Source organism: Carettochelys insculpta, chromosome 33 (genome assembly GCF_033958435.1).
Source record: "Carettochelys insculpta isolate YL-2023 chromosome 33, ASM3395843v1, whole genome shotgun sequence".
NCBI classification, from domain to species: Eukaryota; Metazoa; Chordata; order Testudines; family Carettochelyidae; genus Carettochelys; species Carettochelys insculpta.
In genome coordinates, this window is record NC_134169.1 from 187,835 (window position 1) to 202,685 (window position 14,851).

The 14,851-nt window shown below is 61.0% G+C and overlaps 1 protein-coding gene across 1 annotated transcript in view; it reads right to left on the reverse strand.

Moving 5' to 3' along the window:
• Nucleotides 1-7,430, reverse strand: part of LOC142005156 (uncharacterized) — a 74,169-nt gene extending 66,739 nt beyond the window's left edge. Inside the window, exons 1-3 of the mRNA XM_074982844.1 lie at nucleotides 7,371-7,430; nucleotides 5,976-6,044; nucleotides 5,546-5,743 (exon numbers count right to left, since the gene is read on the reverse strand). Of these exons, the coding sequence (XP_074838945.1) occupies nucleotides 5,546-5,743; nucleotides 5,976-6,044; nucleotides 7,371-7,427 (324 nt within the window). The 5' untranslated portion in view covers nucleotides 7,428-7,430. The remainder of the gene's footprint in view (nucleotides 1-5,545; nucleotides 5,744-5,975; nucleotides 6,045-7,370) is intronic.
• Between the last annotated feature and the right edge of the window lie 7,421 nt (nucleotides 7,431-14,851).

Below are 14,851 nucleotides of genomic sequence, written 5' to 3' on the forward strand. Positions count from 1 at the left end.
TCACGAACGCCTCCTAAAGGGCACGAGTTATGACAACCAAATGGGGGACACAGATTCCTCTGGTCATAACTTAAAGCAGCGTCAGGATTGGGCTGTGCCAGGAAAAAGGGATGCACCCGGAAGGGAACTGCTGCTCAGAAAGCCCTACAGGACAGAGACGGGATGGCCAGGCAGGTGTAAGGGACGGTGCACAAGGTTCACAAAGCCACGGACCCACATGACGCTAGGCTGATGTGTGACAGAAGAGCAAGACGCTGCATGCGAGATATTTCCTCTCGCCAGGCCGCGTCTGAGGGGTGTGAAATTTCACGATGGGCGGCTGCAGGGTCTCGGGCTCATCCACCTCGTTATAGAGGTTGCCACTTGCTATTGTTTCTCTGTCTCTGTAAACCCACTGCTACTTCCATTAACCAAGTTCTTCCATCCTATGCGTTTATCGTCTCACAAGTGCCAGAAGGGTTTGGGGCTGTTTTTTTCCCATAACTGACACGGCCACTGGACGCGCTGGAAAGGCCACATGAACTGCAGGGCAAAAAGCAAGACCCGGTGTCAAAATTTCGCTCCCCCCAGATCTTGTGAAGACGATGATCCTATTTGCTGGCACGTCGCCCTTCTGTGTCTGAAACTGGGTGTGCTGGCTGCAGATTCATCACCAGAGCGTTCGTGCTGGGACAAGCCCGCCTATCAGGTTGAACCAGCCCATCAGGGCCGATAATGAAGAGACCAGACAGGTTGAACGATCCATTAACAAGAGAGCATGGCGCTTAGACACCTGCAGGGAGGCCGAGCTCCCCGGGCACCCTACGCAAGACGACTGCCGTTCGCATCTCAGGGTGTCTCGGGACCAGGGTTTCTTAAACCATGTTCCGTGGAAGGCGGGTGTCATGTCACCAACTCGCAGGTGAGCCGCGGGCATTTGGCAAACCACACCGGTAGTCTGTTATTAAAACGCGACGCGACATTACTGCCTCATTGCGAGGACACCCAACACAAGTACTTTGTTTGGTTTATTGCCGTTTGGGCTTCTCTACCCCGGCAATTTCTTTTCGGAAGAAAACGTTTGCGGGTGATCCGCGTAAGAAAATCTCGCCGCTCGCCGTTTCGAGCTTCCGGGAGGCTGCTCGGCACTACCCAGCTTGGAGCAGCAAGGCTGCGTCAACACAACCCAGCGCTGATAGTCGGGCGTGCGCGAACGCTTTTTGTTGGTGCCATGTCCAGGGAGAGGGCTGGGCTTTGTCAGCAGGAGAGGGCGGCAGTCACGCGTGAACGTCTGCAGTAAAGCTCTCTCATTCACCACGCACCTGCGTGTGTGTGTGTGTGTGTGTGTGTTCAGGACAAGCGAACGAGAAAAGTTGTGTCAAGCATGTGTAGGCACAGCCTCACGCTGAACAGGGGAAAGGCCTGGGCCCGGTCTGGAAGGGCTGCCAGTCTGCGAAAGAAGCTTATGAGACCAACTTTGAGGGTGAGACATTACATATAAAAATTAGTCCCTTTAGTGAGACGTCACCGGTGCAGGGTCCTGACAGATCTCCCGCTCCATCGAGGATGACAAGCACTGGGCCAGGTGGATACGCTTCTGCTGCGTATCATGTTAACCCTGCGCAGACGGCAGACATGGTAGACTCCCAGGGAGCTCCCAGAGACCACAGAAGCAGATAAGGATCAGAGGCACCAAGCCAGGTGTACTGAAAACCAAACATGGCCCGAGGACTAGCACATGTGCGCTCCTTGCACCCGGCATATGAAAACACTTGGAGAGTATTAAACTTTCATGATGTTTTGCACTATGCAGGAGCCCACTATGGAAGGCTGTTGAAAAGGTTCGGTGAGCTTGAGGCACAAATGGTTTTTCTGGCTATGCCAGTCTTCGAACACGATTTAAAAGCACAAACGAGTTCAGAAGAACCCAGACAGAAAACTGAGATTTTGTTCATTTTACCTTAACCTTAATGGTGAGGTTTCCCGTATCTTTTTTATCCTTCAATTAAAAAATGGCGACTAATAGAAGAGAATTCTATTTTGTTTGCAGTTGCATTATTTGTCGAGGCAGAAGCAGAGCTACCTATGTTTATAAGACACCTTTCTGAACTTTGCAAAAAGATGATATGATTAAAATAACGTGGTTCCATATTATTTTTTCAAAAGGGTACACGACTGAGAGTTGCTGCAAAAAATGAAAACAGTCGCGCCCCACACAACATACAGCAAAAACAACCTACCTGAGAAACAGGACAAACAAAGAGGAGGGCCTGAGACTTAAGCTTCTATTCTTCGTAAGTCAGGCCTCGGCCACCAAGGTCAGGCCCAGCACAAAGTGCAGCTGTGAGCGAGGGGCAGCCCCGGCCCACAGGAGCTGGCCCAGCCCAGGCCGGTATTGCCGTAACACTCACACCTCACGGGTACGAGACACAGGCTGGAAAGTACATTCCAGAAACTGCACTTGGACCACTGCTCTCACCTGCCTGCCTCCTGCCTCTGTCCCAGACACCTCACACAATCCTTTGTGGACAGCCAAGCCCTCAGAGACAACCAGATGTACTCCGGTCCCACCCGCAGAGACAAACACCTACAAGAGCTCTACCAGGCACCTGTAAAACTTAATTACCCACCAGCAGAAGTAAAGACCCTGATTCCCAGGGCCAGACGAATACCCAGAAAGCAGCTACTTCATCACGGCCCAAGGAGGTCAATAACAGAACACCACTGGCCACCGCCTATAGCCCCCCAGCTCATTATGGACATCCTACAACCTGTACTGGAAGATGTTCCCTCACTCTCACAGGCCCTGGGTGGCCAGTCTGTCCTTTCCTACCAACTGACACCCAACCCCCAGCGAATACTCGCCAGCAGCCACACCCCACAGCACAGAAACACTCACCCCAGGACTATCCCTGCAACAAACCACGCTGCCAGCTCTGTCCACGTATCTACACTGGAGACACCATCACAGGGCCTAATCACGTCAGCCACACCACCAGGGCTCATCCACCTGCATGTTCACCAATGTGCCAGAGATGCCCCTCGGCCATGGACACTGGACAAAGCAGACAGTCCTTATGCCGAAGGTCATATGGACGCAAACCAGACATCAGGAATATACATATCACACCTCAAGGGGACCACGTTAACCTCCCTGGACAGTCAATACTGGATTTAAAAGCAGCCGTTCTCCTGTATCTGCACAGGGCATGGAAGTAAACGGAGAAACGACAAAACTCATGACCAGCAATCCTAGGGGTATATCCGCACAAACACCCATAACACAACAGAAACTGGAAGAAGTAAAACAACGCAAATAGCTTGGGTCAATGATCTCTGATGCCGGTACAAAACCAGAACTACTTGCCACAACAGCCAGAACAACCGCCGCAACGACAAAATTGAAACCAATCTGGAAAGACCAAAACATATGCCTCAAGTCAAAAGTGAGGCTCAGGCAAACTCTTGTGCACTCCATATTTTTATACACTTGTGAGACCTGGACTCTGACAGCAGGACTAGAGCACAGGATCAAGGCCCTTGAAACGAGGTTACACCACAAACTTCCTGACATCCCCTACACGGCACATATTAGTAATGAAGGGGTCAGAAACATCATCAACTCAGCAATAGGACCCCATCACAACTAAGATGCTATGGACACGCAACGAGATCATCAGGCCCGTCCAAGACCATATTGCAAGGCACAGTCAGCGGCAAAAGGAGACGTGGCAGACAGAAAAAGCAACGGCTAGACGGTATTAACGAATGGACAGGGACGAGCTTTGCCGCAACTCAAGAACTGGCACACGACCGCCAAAGACGGAGAGGCACTCTAAGGAACATTGTCATGAAGGCGCCACAACGACCCCGGTCAAGGGACTGATGATGATGATTCTCCTGCATAAATCCGGGAAAGACTCAAAGAAAGGATATTGGCGTTTGAGAGGAGTTGGTACAAAGATCCTGGGAGTAGGATGGTGAAGAAGTGGGTCTATCCCACGAAACCTCACTACCTAATAAATAACATGGTTAGTCTCAACGGTGCTACGGGACAGCTTGTTTTCTGTGACACTACAGACTATCCTGGCCGCCCCCTGGAGACGACGTTGCCAAGGGGTAGGAGCAGAACACCTCCTCCTTCAACATCTCAGTACCGTCAGCCCTCTGCCCCCAATAACAGACCCACCCACCCCGGTTCAGGACAGAGGCAACCCTGACAGCATGCTGGAGAGCCCTGCCTGGAGATCTCCCTGCCCACCACTCACAGGAGACAGGAAACTCACCAGCCCTGCTCCCCTGGTTTGTTTCCCTGCTCCCCTCAATGGGGGCAGCCCAGAGCCAGGCTCTCCCTGCCCACCACTCACAGGAGACAGGAAACTCACCAGCGCTGCTGTGCTGGTCAGTTTCCTGGCTCCCCCGAGCTGTGCGACATTTGACTGAGGCGGGGTTGCACAAGAACGCAGCCTCCGTGTACGTCAGGGGTGTAGCGTGTAAGCTAAGGGGTGGAGCTCGGTCAGACCTCAGCCACCCAAATTGCAAGAGGAGCCTTTTTTCCCCAAACACGTTAAAAGCTCCATAATTTGCGAGCCGCAGCGCATACGAATTCGAGACGCGCCCTGACACATCCCGTCAAACCACTCTTTCCGTGAGCCCCGTCTGCGGAACGGGGCGCGCACACATCACACAGCGCCCCGTCCATGTTCAGGGGGAATCAGCCGGCCTTTCACGACCGCACTTCGCTTGCCATTTGGCTCCGAGCTGTTCGTCGGCAGGCCTTTCGACGCTCATGCTCTGTCGCAAACCCGGCAGGTCTGGCGTTTTGCGTTGCAGTTGGAGGGTCGGGAAGCACAAAGAAGTCCTGCCAGAGCCGCAGACCTAGGTACACCAGGGAGCGCTAACCTGGTCCGCCCAGAGCGACACTGTAACCTGACGGTACCCCTGTTTAACAGTGAGTGAGCCCGGGGGAAGTAATGGCCGGCCGCCAGGGCGGAGGGGTCTGTGCATGGGGTGAATTTTGTGTTTATTGTGCACACGGCATTGGATGGATTCTCCGGGGGTTCAGCTCCCACGGGCTGGGAAAGGGTCTTGGCAGGGCACCACTTTCAGCTGGGGGGTGCGACACACACACACACACACACACACACGGAGCCAAGCTGTGAGGGAGGCAGGCTCAGTGGGGACGGGGCACCCGCAGCCGGCAGCCTGTGCACCCATGGATGGTGCCCCTCTGAGCAGGTCTTGCGCATGGAACAATATTTATTCCACAGGCGGACAGGAGGAAAATGAGGAGTCCCCTTAAAAGTGCCCTGACTCCAGTGGCCCACGAACCCAAGGTGAGCGGGGCCGGCTTGGCTGGGGGACGCCACCGCCCCGAGGCAGGGATTTCACCCCGTAAGTCCAAACACTAACTGACCTCGGCAGGGCAGCACCCAGAACCCTCCCCGGCTCTGCCACAGCCTCCCCGAGCGACCTTGGGCAGGGCTCTTAACGCCCCCCTCCCCCCGTCAGCAAGCGCTGTGGGGCTGAGCCGCCGGGCGCGCCCCCTGCGAGGACAAGGGCTGACCTGCAGGAACGGGCTCCAGGGCGCCTGCCCCACGGCGGCTCCCGGCAGGAAGGGCTCCCAGGCCGCCTCCCTCCTGCGGGCGATGGCTCCTCGCAGCTCCTCCAGCCGGCACAGCAGCCGCCGCTCCTGCTCCGCCAGAAAGGCCTGCAGCTCCCGCCACTCCCAGGCCAGCTTCTGCCCCTCGGCCGCCGCCCACCTCTGCAGCCCCAGGGAGAGGGAGGGGGGTCAGCGACAGGGGGCCAGATGCGTGTCCCCGGGGGGCGTTTCCCCACCCAACTGCCCTGGGCCGCGGCCCCTCCCGGTCACCGTGCTGCTCCCCTGTCCTGCCCCCCACGGGACACCTGCGCCCCACACGCCCAGCCTGCTCCGCTCCCTCACCCCGTGGGGCAGGTCCCCGGCACCCATGCGCCCAGACCCCCGGCTGACCTACCAGCAGCTCCTCGGCGTGGGCCACGTCGGCCATGATGTGCAAGGGGGGCAGGTGCTGCCCCAGGGCCTCCTGGGAGAAAGGGGGAGTTACCTGCAGGCTGTGCCCAACCTGCCCGGCCGATGGCTGAGCCCGGCACCCCCGCCCCACAGCCCGGCTCTGACCCCCAGCCCAGCTCTGACCCCCGGCACCCCACCCCACAGCCCAGCTCTGACCCCCCCCCCACTCCCACCCCACAGCCCGGCACCCCACCCCACAGCCCGACTCTCACCCCCAGCACACCCCACCCCACAGCCCGGCTCTGACCCCCAGCCCAGCACCCCTGCCCCCCAGCCCAGCACCCCCGCCCCACAGCCTGGCTCTGACCCCCAGCACCCCGCCACACAGCCCAGCTCTAACCCCCCGCACTCCCACCCCACAGCCCGGCACCCCACCCCACAGCTCGACTCTCACCCCCAGCACACCCCACCCCACAGCCCGGCTCTGACCCCCAGCCCAGCACCCCCGCCCCACAGCCTGGCTCTGACCCCCGGCCCAGCACCCCCGCCTCACAGCCTGGCACCCCACCCTGCAGCCCGGCTCTGACCCCCGGCACCCCGCCCCACAGCCTGGCTCTGACCCCCCGCACCCCCGCCCGGCTCTGACCCCCAGCTCAGCACCCCCGCCCCACAGCCCAGCTCTAACCCCCCGCACTCCCACCCCACAGCCCGGCACCCCACCCCACAGCTCGACTCTCACCCCCAGCACACCCCACCCCAGAGCCCGGCTCTGACCCCCAGCCCAACACCCCCGCCCCACAGCCTGGCTCTGACCCCCAGCACCCCACCCCACAGCCCAGCTCTAACCCCCCGCACTCCCACCCCACAGCCCGGCACCCCACCCCACAGCTCGACTCTCACCCCCAGCACACCCCACCCCACAGCCCGGCTCTGACCCCCAGCCCAACACCCCCGCCCCACAGCCTGGCTCTGACCCCCAGCACCCCGCCCCACAGCCCGGCTCTGACCCCTGGCCCACCACCCCCGCCCCACAGCCTGGCACCCCACCCTGCAGCCCGGCTCTGACCCCCGGCACCCCGCCCCACAGCCTGGCTCTGACCCCCCGCCCCACAGCCCGGCTCTGACCCCCAGCCCAGCTCTGACCCCCAGCACCCCCCGCCCCACAGCCTGGCTCTGACTCCCAGCCCGGCTGACTTCCAGCACCCCCAACCCACAGCCTGGCTCTGACCCCCAGCCCGGCTGACTTCCAGCACCCCCAACCCACAGCCTGGCTCTGACCCCTGCCCCACAGCCTGGCTGTGACAGGCCCCGGCCCACAACCCAGCTCCGACCCACAGGCCCGGCCGCGGCTCGGCTCCCCGCTGCTGCCGGGCCCAGGCCCCCCCGCGCCGGGCCCCACCGCTCCGCCCCACGGGCCGCCGGGCTGCGGGCACCCCCCCGCCGGGCTGCCGGCCATGGCTCCGCCGCTCGCCGGGCAGGAAGGGGCGGCCCCGGGCGGGGCGTGCGGCGGGCGGGGATCCGGGCCGGGCCGAGCCGGGCGGGATCGGGCCCGGGGCTCCCCGCGCCCCGTAGGCCCCCCCGCCCCTCCCCTGCCCCATAGACCCCCGCCTGTCTCCTGCCCCCCAGCGCCCCATAGACCCCCCCGCCCCTCCCCTCCCCTCCCCTCCCCCATAGACTCCCTGCCCGTCTCCGGCCCCCAGCCCCTCCCTTCCCCTGCCCCATAGACCCCCGCCTGTCTCCTGCCCCCCAGCGCCCCATAGACCCCCCCGCCCCCCCTTCCCCTGCCCCATAGACCCCCGCCTGTCTCCTGCCCCCCAACACCCCATAGGCCCCCCGCCCCGCCCCTGTCCCCCAGCGCCCCAGAGACCACCCATCCCCTGCCCCATAGACCCCCTGCCCCTCCCCCACCCCCCAGCGCCCCATAGACCCTGTGCCTGTCTCCTGCCCCCCCTGCACCCAGGACTGCCCCCCACCTGTCTCCTGCCCCCCAGTGCTCCATTGATCCCGCACCTGTCTCCTGCCCCGCAGCGCCCCATAGACCGCCCCTCCCCTGCCCCATAGACCCCGCGCCTGTCTCCTGCCCCCCCGCCTGTCTCCTGCCCCCCCGCGCCCATCTCCTGCCCACCCAGCACCTGGGGCTGCCCCCTACTTGTCTCCTGCCCCCCAGCGCCCCATTGCCCCTGGGCCTGTCCCCTGCCCCCCAGCGCCCCATAGATTCGCCACCCATTCCCTGCCCCGGGCTGACCCCAGTGCCCCCATAGACCCCCCAGCCCGTCCCCTGCCCCTGGGCAGCCTCCCACCATCCCCTCACTTGCCTGTCCCCTGCCCCCCCCGCGACCCAGGGCAGCCCCCTATGGCCCCTGTAAAGGGAGGGGACGCCTGGCTGGCCGTCCCTGCGTGTATCGGACTCCCGTGGCCAGCCCCATGAAACGCACCCGGTTCCCCCCGCATCGGTGTTCATGCCGCACCCCGCAGCCGCAGGGCTTTTCCACCCCATTCTCTCCCCTTTCCTGCCCCGGGGCGAGCGCCCTGCGTAACCAGCCGGCCTGCGGCCCCGTTCAGACGGGCACGTGTCCCAGATAGGGCGTCTGCGGCGCCCCCAGACTGGCCATTGCCTGCGCTCGACCCCTGGCCTCAGCAGAGGGGCGCGGACAGGAAGAACCAAGGTTCATGTCGCGGGGCGGGGGGATGGGGTCACCTCTCGCTGCGAGGAGCAGGGGATGAAGTGAGCGAAGCGTTCCCCGCACTAGGCCCCCTAGGCTGACCCCGCTGCAGCCAGCCTGCGCCCAGTTCGTCAAACGCTGCCAACTCCCTTCCCGCAGGCTGGCGGGTGTCGGGGGTCCGGGCGGTGCTGGAACGCATCACCAGGAGATCTGCGCACCGATCAGACGCCTCGGCTTGCGGTCACGGGTGCTGTTTCCAAAACTCGGCGTTCGCTCGCGGCCCTGTCGCTGTCCCCACCCGTCTTCTCCACCCGCGTGCGCCCTGCGGAGGCCTCCTCCGCACAGACACGCTGCGGGCTGCAGGAGCTCGGCCGCTTATCCAGCTGGCGGCACTGGCGTCTCCCCCAGGCAGGTGCCCGAGGGCTCAGCTTACAGGGCGCGCTGGGGCCTGGGGTAAGCTGGTGTCACGGGGGATCAAATTCCTCCTTGGCAACGTTATTTCCGAAACGTAGGGGGGCGATGGTTGGGCCGGTTATTTGTGCCAGGGCTCACAGGTCTCCAGGCTTGTGCCGACTCCTGAAGTAATAGGGTTCAGGCCGGCAGGTTCCTTACACTTGGGCTGCAGCTGGGAAAGCTTGAACCTGTCTAATCCAGAACTCTCTCATCCGGGGACATCTGTAATCCGGCATGTTTGAGACCACCGCTTCTCACGGGTGTGGCCACGTGTCCCGCGGCCCCATCAAGTTTGTTTCCAGACCCCAGCCCTGGCTTGCCGTGCGCTGGGCTGTTCTTGAGCTGTAACTTACCCCTGCACCCACCAGCAGTGGAAGGGTTAGTAATGGTTAGACAGTACTGACCTCTCGTGGTCTGATAAATCCTGTCATCCAGCACCGGACAGGTCCCGCTGGAGCCACACTGGAGGGGTTCAACTTGGAGTTCATTTACCACCCAGTGAGGTACAGAACAAGCTTCTGGGTTTTTCCCCACCTCCTGCGTGCATTGCTTTGCATTCAGAAAGACAAGGAAGGCAGCATAACAGCATATGAGTTGGTGAGAGAGAGAAGTTTCCGAGCGATACAGATCTATTCAGGAGACTTTGCAAAACATTTAGCCTGGCTTCCTCTCTAGTTATCTGTTACTAATTTAGTGTTTCCAGAGATGTTTTTCCCCCTAATAACAAAATACTACCACAGAATTCCCTCAGATTTTGAACTTTTTCCAGTCCTTGAAAAACAATAGAAAAGCGTGCAGATGTTTGCCCTTTTCTTGTCAGTTGTCAAATAACCTCCGGGTTTTACCTCTTTACCTATTGACCAGCCATATGAAATCCCTCGGGGTTTGATTCTTTTCTCCCCACTTTGCACCCTTCTCTCTTTAATGTCTGACCATGGGTCTCATGCTCCAGGGGCCTAATGGATAAGGCACTGGTTTTCCAAGCCAGGAATTGTGGGGTCACCTTGGGTGATGGCTGCCTTCATTACTGTCAGTTGCAAATAAACTTTTTCTGCTGTGCTCTGCCCTGATTAGGCCTCAGTTGGAGTCTTGTATTGGAGGGGCAGCCGTGTTAGTCTAGATCTGTAACAGCAACAAAGGGTCCTGTGGCACCTTATAGACTAACAGAAAAGTTTTGAGCATGAGCTTTCATGAGCGCAGACTCACTTCATCAGATGCTGGTCTTGGAAATCTGCAGGGCCAGGTATAAATAAGCCAGAGCAAGGATCGGGATAACAAGGTTAGCTCAGTCAGCAAGGGTGAGGCTTACTACCAGCAGTTGATCTAGAGGTGTGAACACCAAGGGAGGGGAAGCTGCTTCTGTATTTAGCCAGCCATTCGCAGTCTTTGTTTAAGCCAGAGCTGAGGGCATCGAATTTGCAGATGAATTGTAGCTCAGAAATTTCTCTTTGGAGTCTGGTCAGGGCTTTGCAGCCAGGTGGAAATGGCCCATCCATGCTGCATGCACAGGGTCTGCAACCAGTTGTCGGCTCTGTGGATCTTGTGTTGTTTAGTGCAACTGTGTCTGGGACGGGCCCTTTAAGGGAGCGGCTTGCTGTTGAGTCCACCCTGTGACCCTGTCTGCAGCTGTTCCTGGCACCCTTATTTCGATGTGTGCTACTTTGGTGTGTAGACGTTCCCGTGCAGCGCCTATTTCGATGTGTAGACGAATAACGTGTAGACGTTATTCATCGAAATAGCCTATTTCGATGTCGCTACATTGAAATAAGCTACTTCGATGTAGGCTTCACGTGTAGACGTAGCTTCAGTGGCAGATTTAAGGGTAACAGTCCTGAAACAAAAAATTTTTAAAATCAAATGGAGAGAGAAATCTCTGAGCTGCAATTTATTTGCAAATTTGACTCCACTAACCGAAGATTAAACAGAGACTGGGAGTAGCTGGCAATTTACAGGGGCAGTTTCTCTGCTCTGGGTGCTAATCTCTCCCCATCAGACCCTGACAAAGGCTCACATCCCCCTGTCCAATCTGACTTGTTTTTTCCTCTTTTGATAAGTGCTGTTGGTTCTGGGCCACTTCCCCCTTGCTGAATAGACCTCGTCAGCTCTGGCCCTCCCTCTTACTGAGACCCCACTCTTTAAATACCCCTCTGAAACCACCACCCCCGCCCCCACTCATGCATCTGATGAAGCGGGTCTTTGCTCACGAAAGCTTATGCTCCAAAATATCTGTTCGTCTGTAAGGTGCCAGCATACAGGACTTCTCCTTGTATGCTGAGACGGGAGGTCTTTGACACCTACACCTGTGCAGAACACGTCCGTGTGTTGTTACACTGACATACAAGAGTGTGGCTTGCAGCGTTTGGTGACAGAATTCAGAGCATGCTGTGCTCTTATGTGGCACAGCGTTATCTATCCCAATGAAGAGTTTGAAATAATCCTATTGCAGTGGCCATAGAGCCCCGCAGGGGCTGGAGACAGCATCTCTCAACCCCTCAGCTGATGGCCACCGCGGTAGACCCCGCTATTTCGATGTTGCGGGACGCGGATCGTCTACATGTGCCCTACTTCGACGTTCAACTTCGAAGTAGGGCGCTATTCCCATCCCCTCATGGGGTTAGTGGCTTTGACGTCTCGCCGCCTAACGTCGATGTTAACATCGAAATAGCGCCCAACACGTGTAGCCGTGACGGGCGCTATTTCGAAGTTAGTGCCGCTACTTCAAAGTAGCGTGCACGTGTAGACATGGCTTGAGTGTCCAGGGAGACTGAAGTGCCCCTCCCACCCCCCTACAGACTTCTGTACCTTACCGTTCCTGATGTCTGATTTATGTCCATTTATCTTTTTTTTTTTTTTACATAGAGACTGTCCAGTTTGGCCAATGTAAATTGCGGTGGGGCATTGCTGGCACGTGATGGTATATATTATATTAGTAGATGTGCAAGTAAAGAAGCCCCTGATGGTGTGGCTGGTGTTAGGTCCTGTGATGAGACCACTGGTGTAGCTAAGTGAGCACAGTTGGGAGCGCGGTTTGTTGCAGGGATTGGTTCCAGGCTTAGAGTTACCCTGCTGTCATCTATAGTGGCTGGTGAGGATGAGTTTAGCGTTGGCAGGCTGTCTGTGGGCGAGGACCGGCCTGCCTCCCAAGGTTTGGTCAGGGTGGGTTGCAGATCGCTGATGATGCGCTGGAGAGGCTGTAGCTGGGGGCTGTACGTGATGGCCAGTGGTGGTCTCTTGTTTTCCTTGCTGGGCCTGTCTTGTAGCAGGTGGCTTCTGGGTACCTGTCTGGCTCTGCCTGTCTGTTTCCTCACGTCGTTGGGGGGCATTGCAGCTTGAGGGGAGCTTGGTGAAGGTCTTGTCGGTGTTGGTCTCTGTGGGATGGCTCGTTGCAAATGTGGTGGGAAGCTGGCAGCGGGGAGGCCAGCGTGGGGTCGGTGGGTTCTGGCACAGGGTGGTATTTATGTGGCTGTCCCTTAGCTGCGCAGGCCTGTCTAGGCAGTGGATCTCCTGTGTGGATGGTCCAGGCTGAGGCTGATGGGCCATTTCCACCTGGCTGCAAAGCCCTGGCCAGCCCTGTATGGCCTTGGTCAGCCCTGCAAAGCCCTGCATGGCCCTGGTCAGCCCTGCATAGTCCTGGTCAGCCCTGCAAAGCCCTGCATGGCCCTGGTCAGCCCTGCAAAGCCCTGGCCTCCCTCTGACTGGGACCACCCCCCGGTGCCCGCGACGCAGCGGGTCCCTGACCAGCGTAGCCCATGCTGCAGGGTATCCCTGAGTGTGACGCAGCCTGGCGCGCGGGAGCCGCTGCCAGGGCAACCAGGCGCAACTCGCGCCCTCCCGCCGCCACACGGTTGCGGCGCGTCGTTCCGCCGCGCGCGGGACACGGGGGGGAGGGGGTGTGAGCGAACGTGACGTCACAGGCACTGCTTGGTCTCTCCCGGCGGGGCGGGGCTGGGCTCTACCCCCCCGCCGGGCACTGACCCGCCCTGCCTCCCACAACGGCCGATAACGGTCCCTGGCGCGGAACATTCGGGGCGGCGCGTGATGCCGCGGGGAACGTAGGGCGGGGGAAAGGAGGTGTCAGCCAATCAGCTCTTTTGTCCCTGCAAGCTCCGCCCCCCTCCCCGGGGCCTGGCCCCGCCCCGCCCCGCCCCCCACGCGCTCAGACCCCGCGGATGCTGCAGCCGCTGCTGTTCGGGGCTGGGGGGCGGGGAGACTGCGGGGTGCTGGGGTCAGCCCCGCCCCGCCCCCTCGCCGGGCTGAGCCAGACCCGCGCCAGGGCTGTGGACGTCACGGGCCGCGAGACCACGTGACTCGGCGCAGGCACCGCCCCGTCCAGCCGGGCTTGGCGCAGGCGCGTTGGCGGGCGGAGAGCGCCGGGTCTGGCGTGCGAGGTGCGGGAGGCGGGGCCTGGCCCGGGGCTGCTCTGCTCCTGGGCGGGGGCGCCTCTGCGCCTGCGCGTCCCGGGGGTGGAGGGGGAGTGCGCGTGCCCCGGGCCTGGGCCTGGGCCTGGGCCTGGGACAGCCCGGGACCCCGCCCCGTCCCTGCCCCCGCCCCCAGCCTTGATCTGGCCCCGGCCCCGCCCCCGGCCTAGTCCCGGCCCCGCCCCCGCCCCTAGCCCCGTCCTCAGCCTTGCGCTCCCTCCGCCCCTACCCCAGTCCCCGCCCCCGCCCCCGCCCTTCCACCTCTTGCCCCCGGCCCCGAGCTGCAGCTTTGCGGTCGGGCCTGGTGCAGGGCGGTCGCGGGGGTCAGCTCCCCCCTCCCCTGCCCCTCCCAGCCCAGCGGAGCTCCCCGGGCCCCCCCTGCCCCTGCCAGCCCAGCCCAGCCCAGCCCAGCCCAGCCCAGCGGAGCTCCCCGGGCCCCCCCTGCCCCTGCCCCTGCCAGCCCAGCCCAGCCCAGCCGAGCTCCCCGGGCCCCCCCCCCCCCGCACCGCGGCCGAGGGAAGCGGAGCTCCCCGGGGCCCCCCGCTGCAGCTCGGGGGTCTCAGCCCAGCGGCGGGGCCCTTCCAGGGGAGAGACTGCGGGGCAGGGGGGACAGTCACACAGCGCGGGAGGGGGAGAGGTCGTCGGGTCCAGCCCCCGGGCCTCCCACCGGGCCCAAGACCGCCCCCCGTCGGGGTCTGTACAACCTGCTCTGGATATCCCCCCCTCCCCCGCTGGAGGTCCCACCACCGCCCCAGGCCCTTCATTCCCGTGTTTGACCAGCCCCACGGCCAGGAATTTTTCCCTCACGTCCAGCCTCAGCCTCCCTGGCTGCAGTACGAGCCCATTGCCCTTCGTCCCGTCCTCAGAGGCCCAGGGGAACAAGTCTTCTCCTGCCCCCTCGTCACCCTCTTTGAGGGACTCGTAAACTGCTGTGGTGCCCCCTCCCCGCCTCCTTTCTGAGCTTAAGGAGCTCGGCTCTTTCAGCCTTCTCTCAAGCGGGGGCGGCCAGCTGCCCCGGATTGGGTGGGATGGTCCTGTGTTTGGCACCCTGACTCATTTTTCAAAAGGGACGAATTGTTCCGTGTTTGGGCCGTTCCCCCCGACCTTTTCCACCAGCAGCCTCCAGGAAGCGGGGGCAGGTGGCTCCCGCCTCCCTGCCTCTTCCCAGGGGCTCCTGGACAGGGCCAGCAGCTGCGGCTTCCCCAGGGGGTCACCGGCAGCTGTTGCCTCCTTCCCAGCCCCCCCAGGGCTTGGAGGAGCTGCTCCTCCCCCCTTCTCTCCCTGTCACGTATCTGGAACAGGGAGATGTGGTGGCCCTACTCAGAGCTCGTGTTCTCTAGACCTTT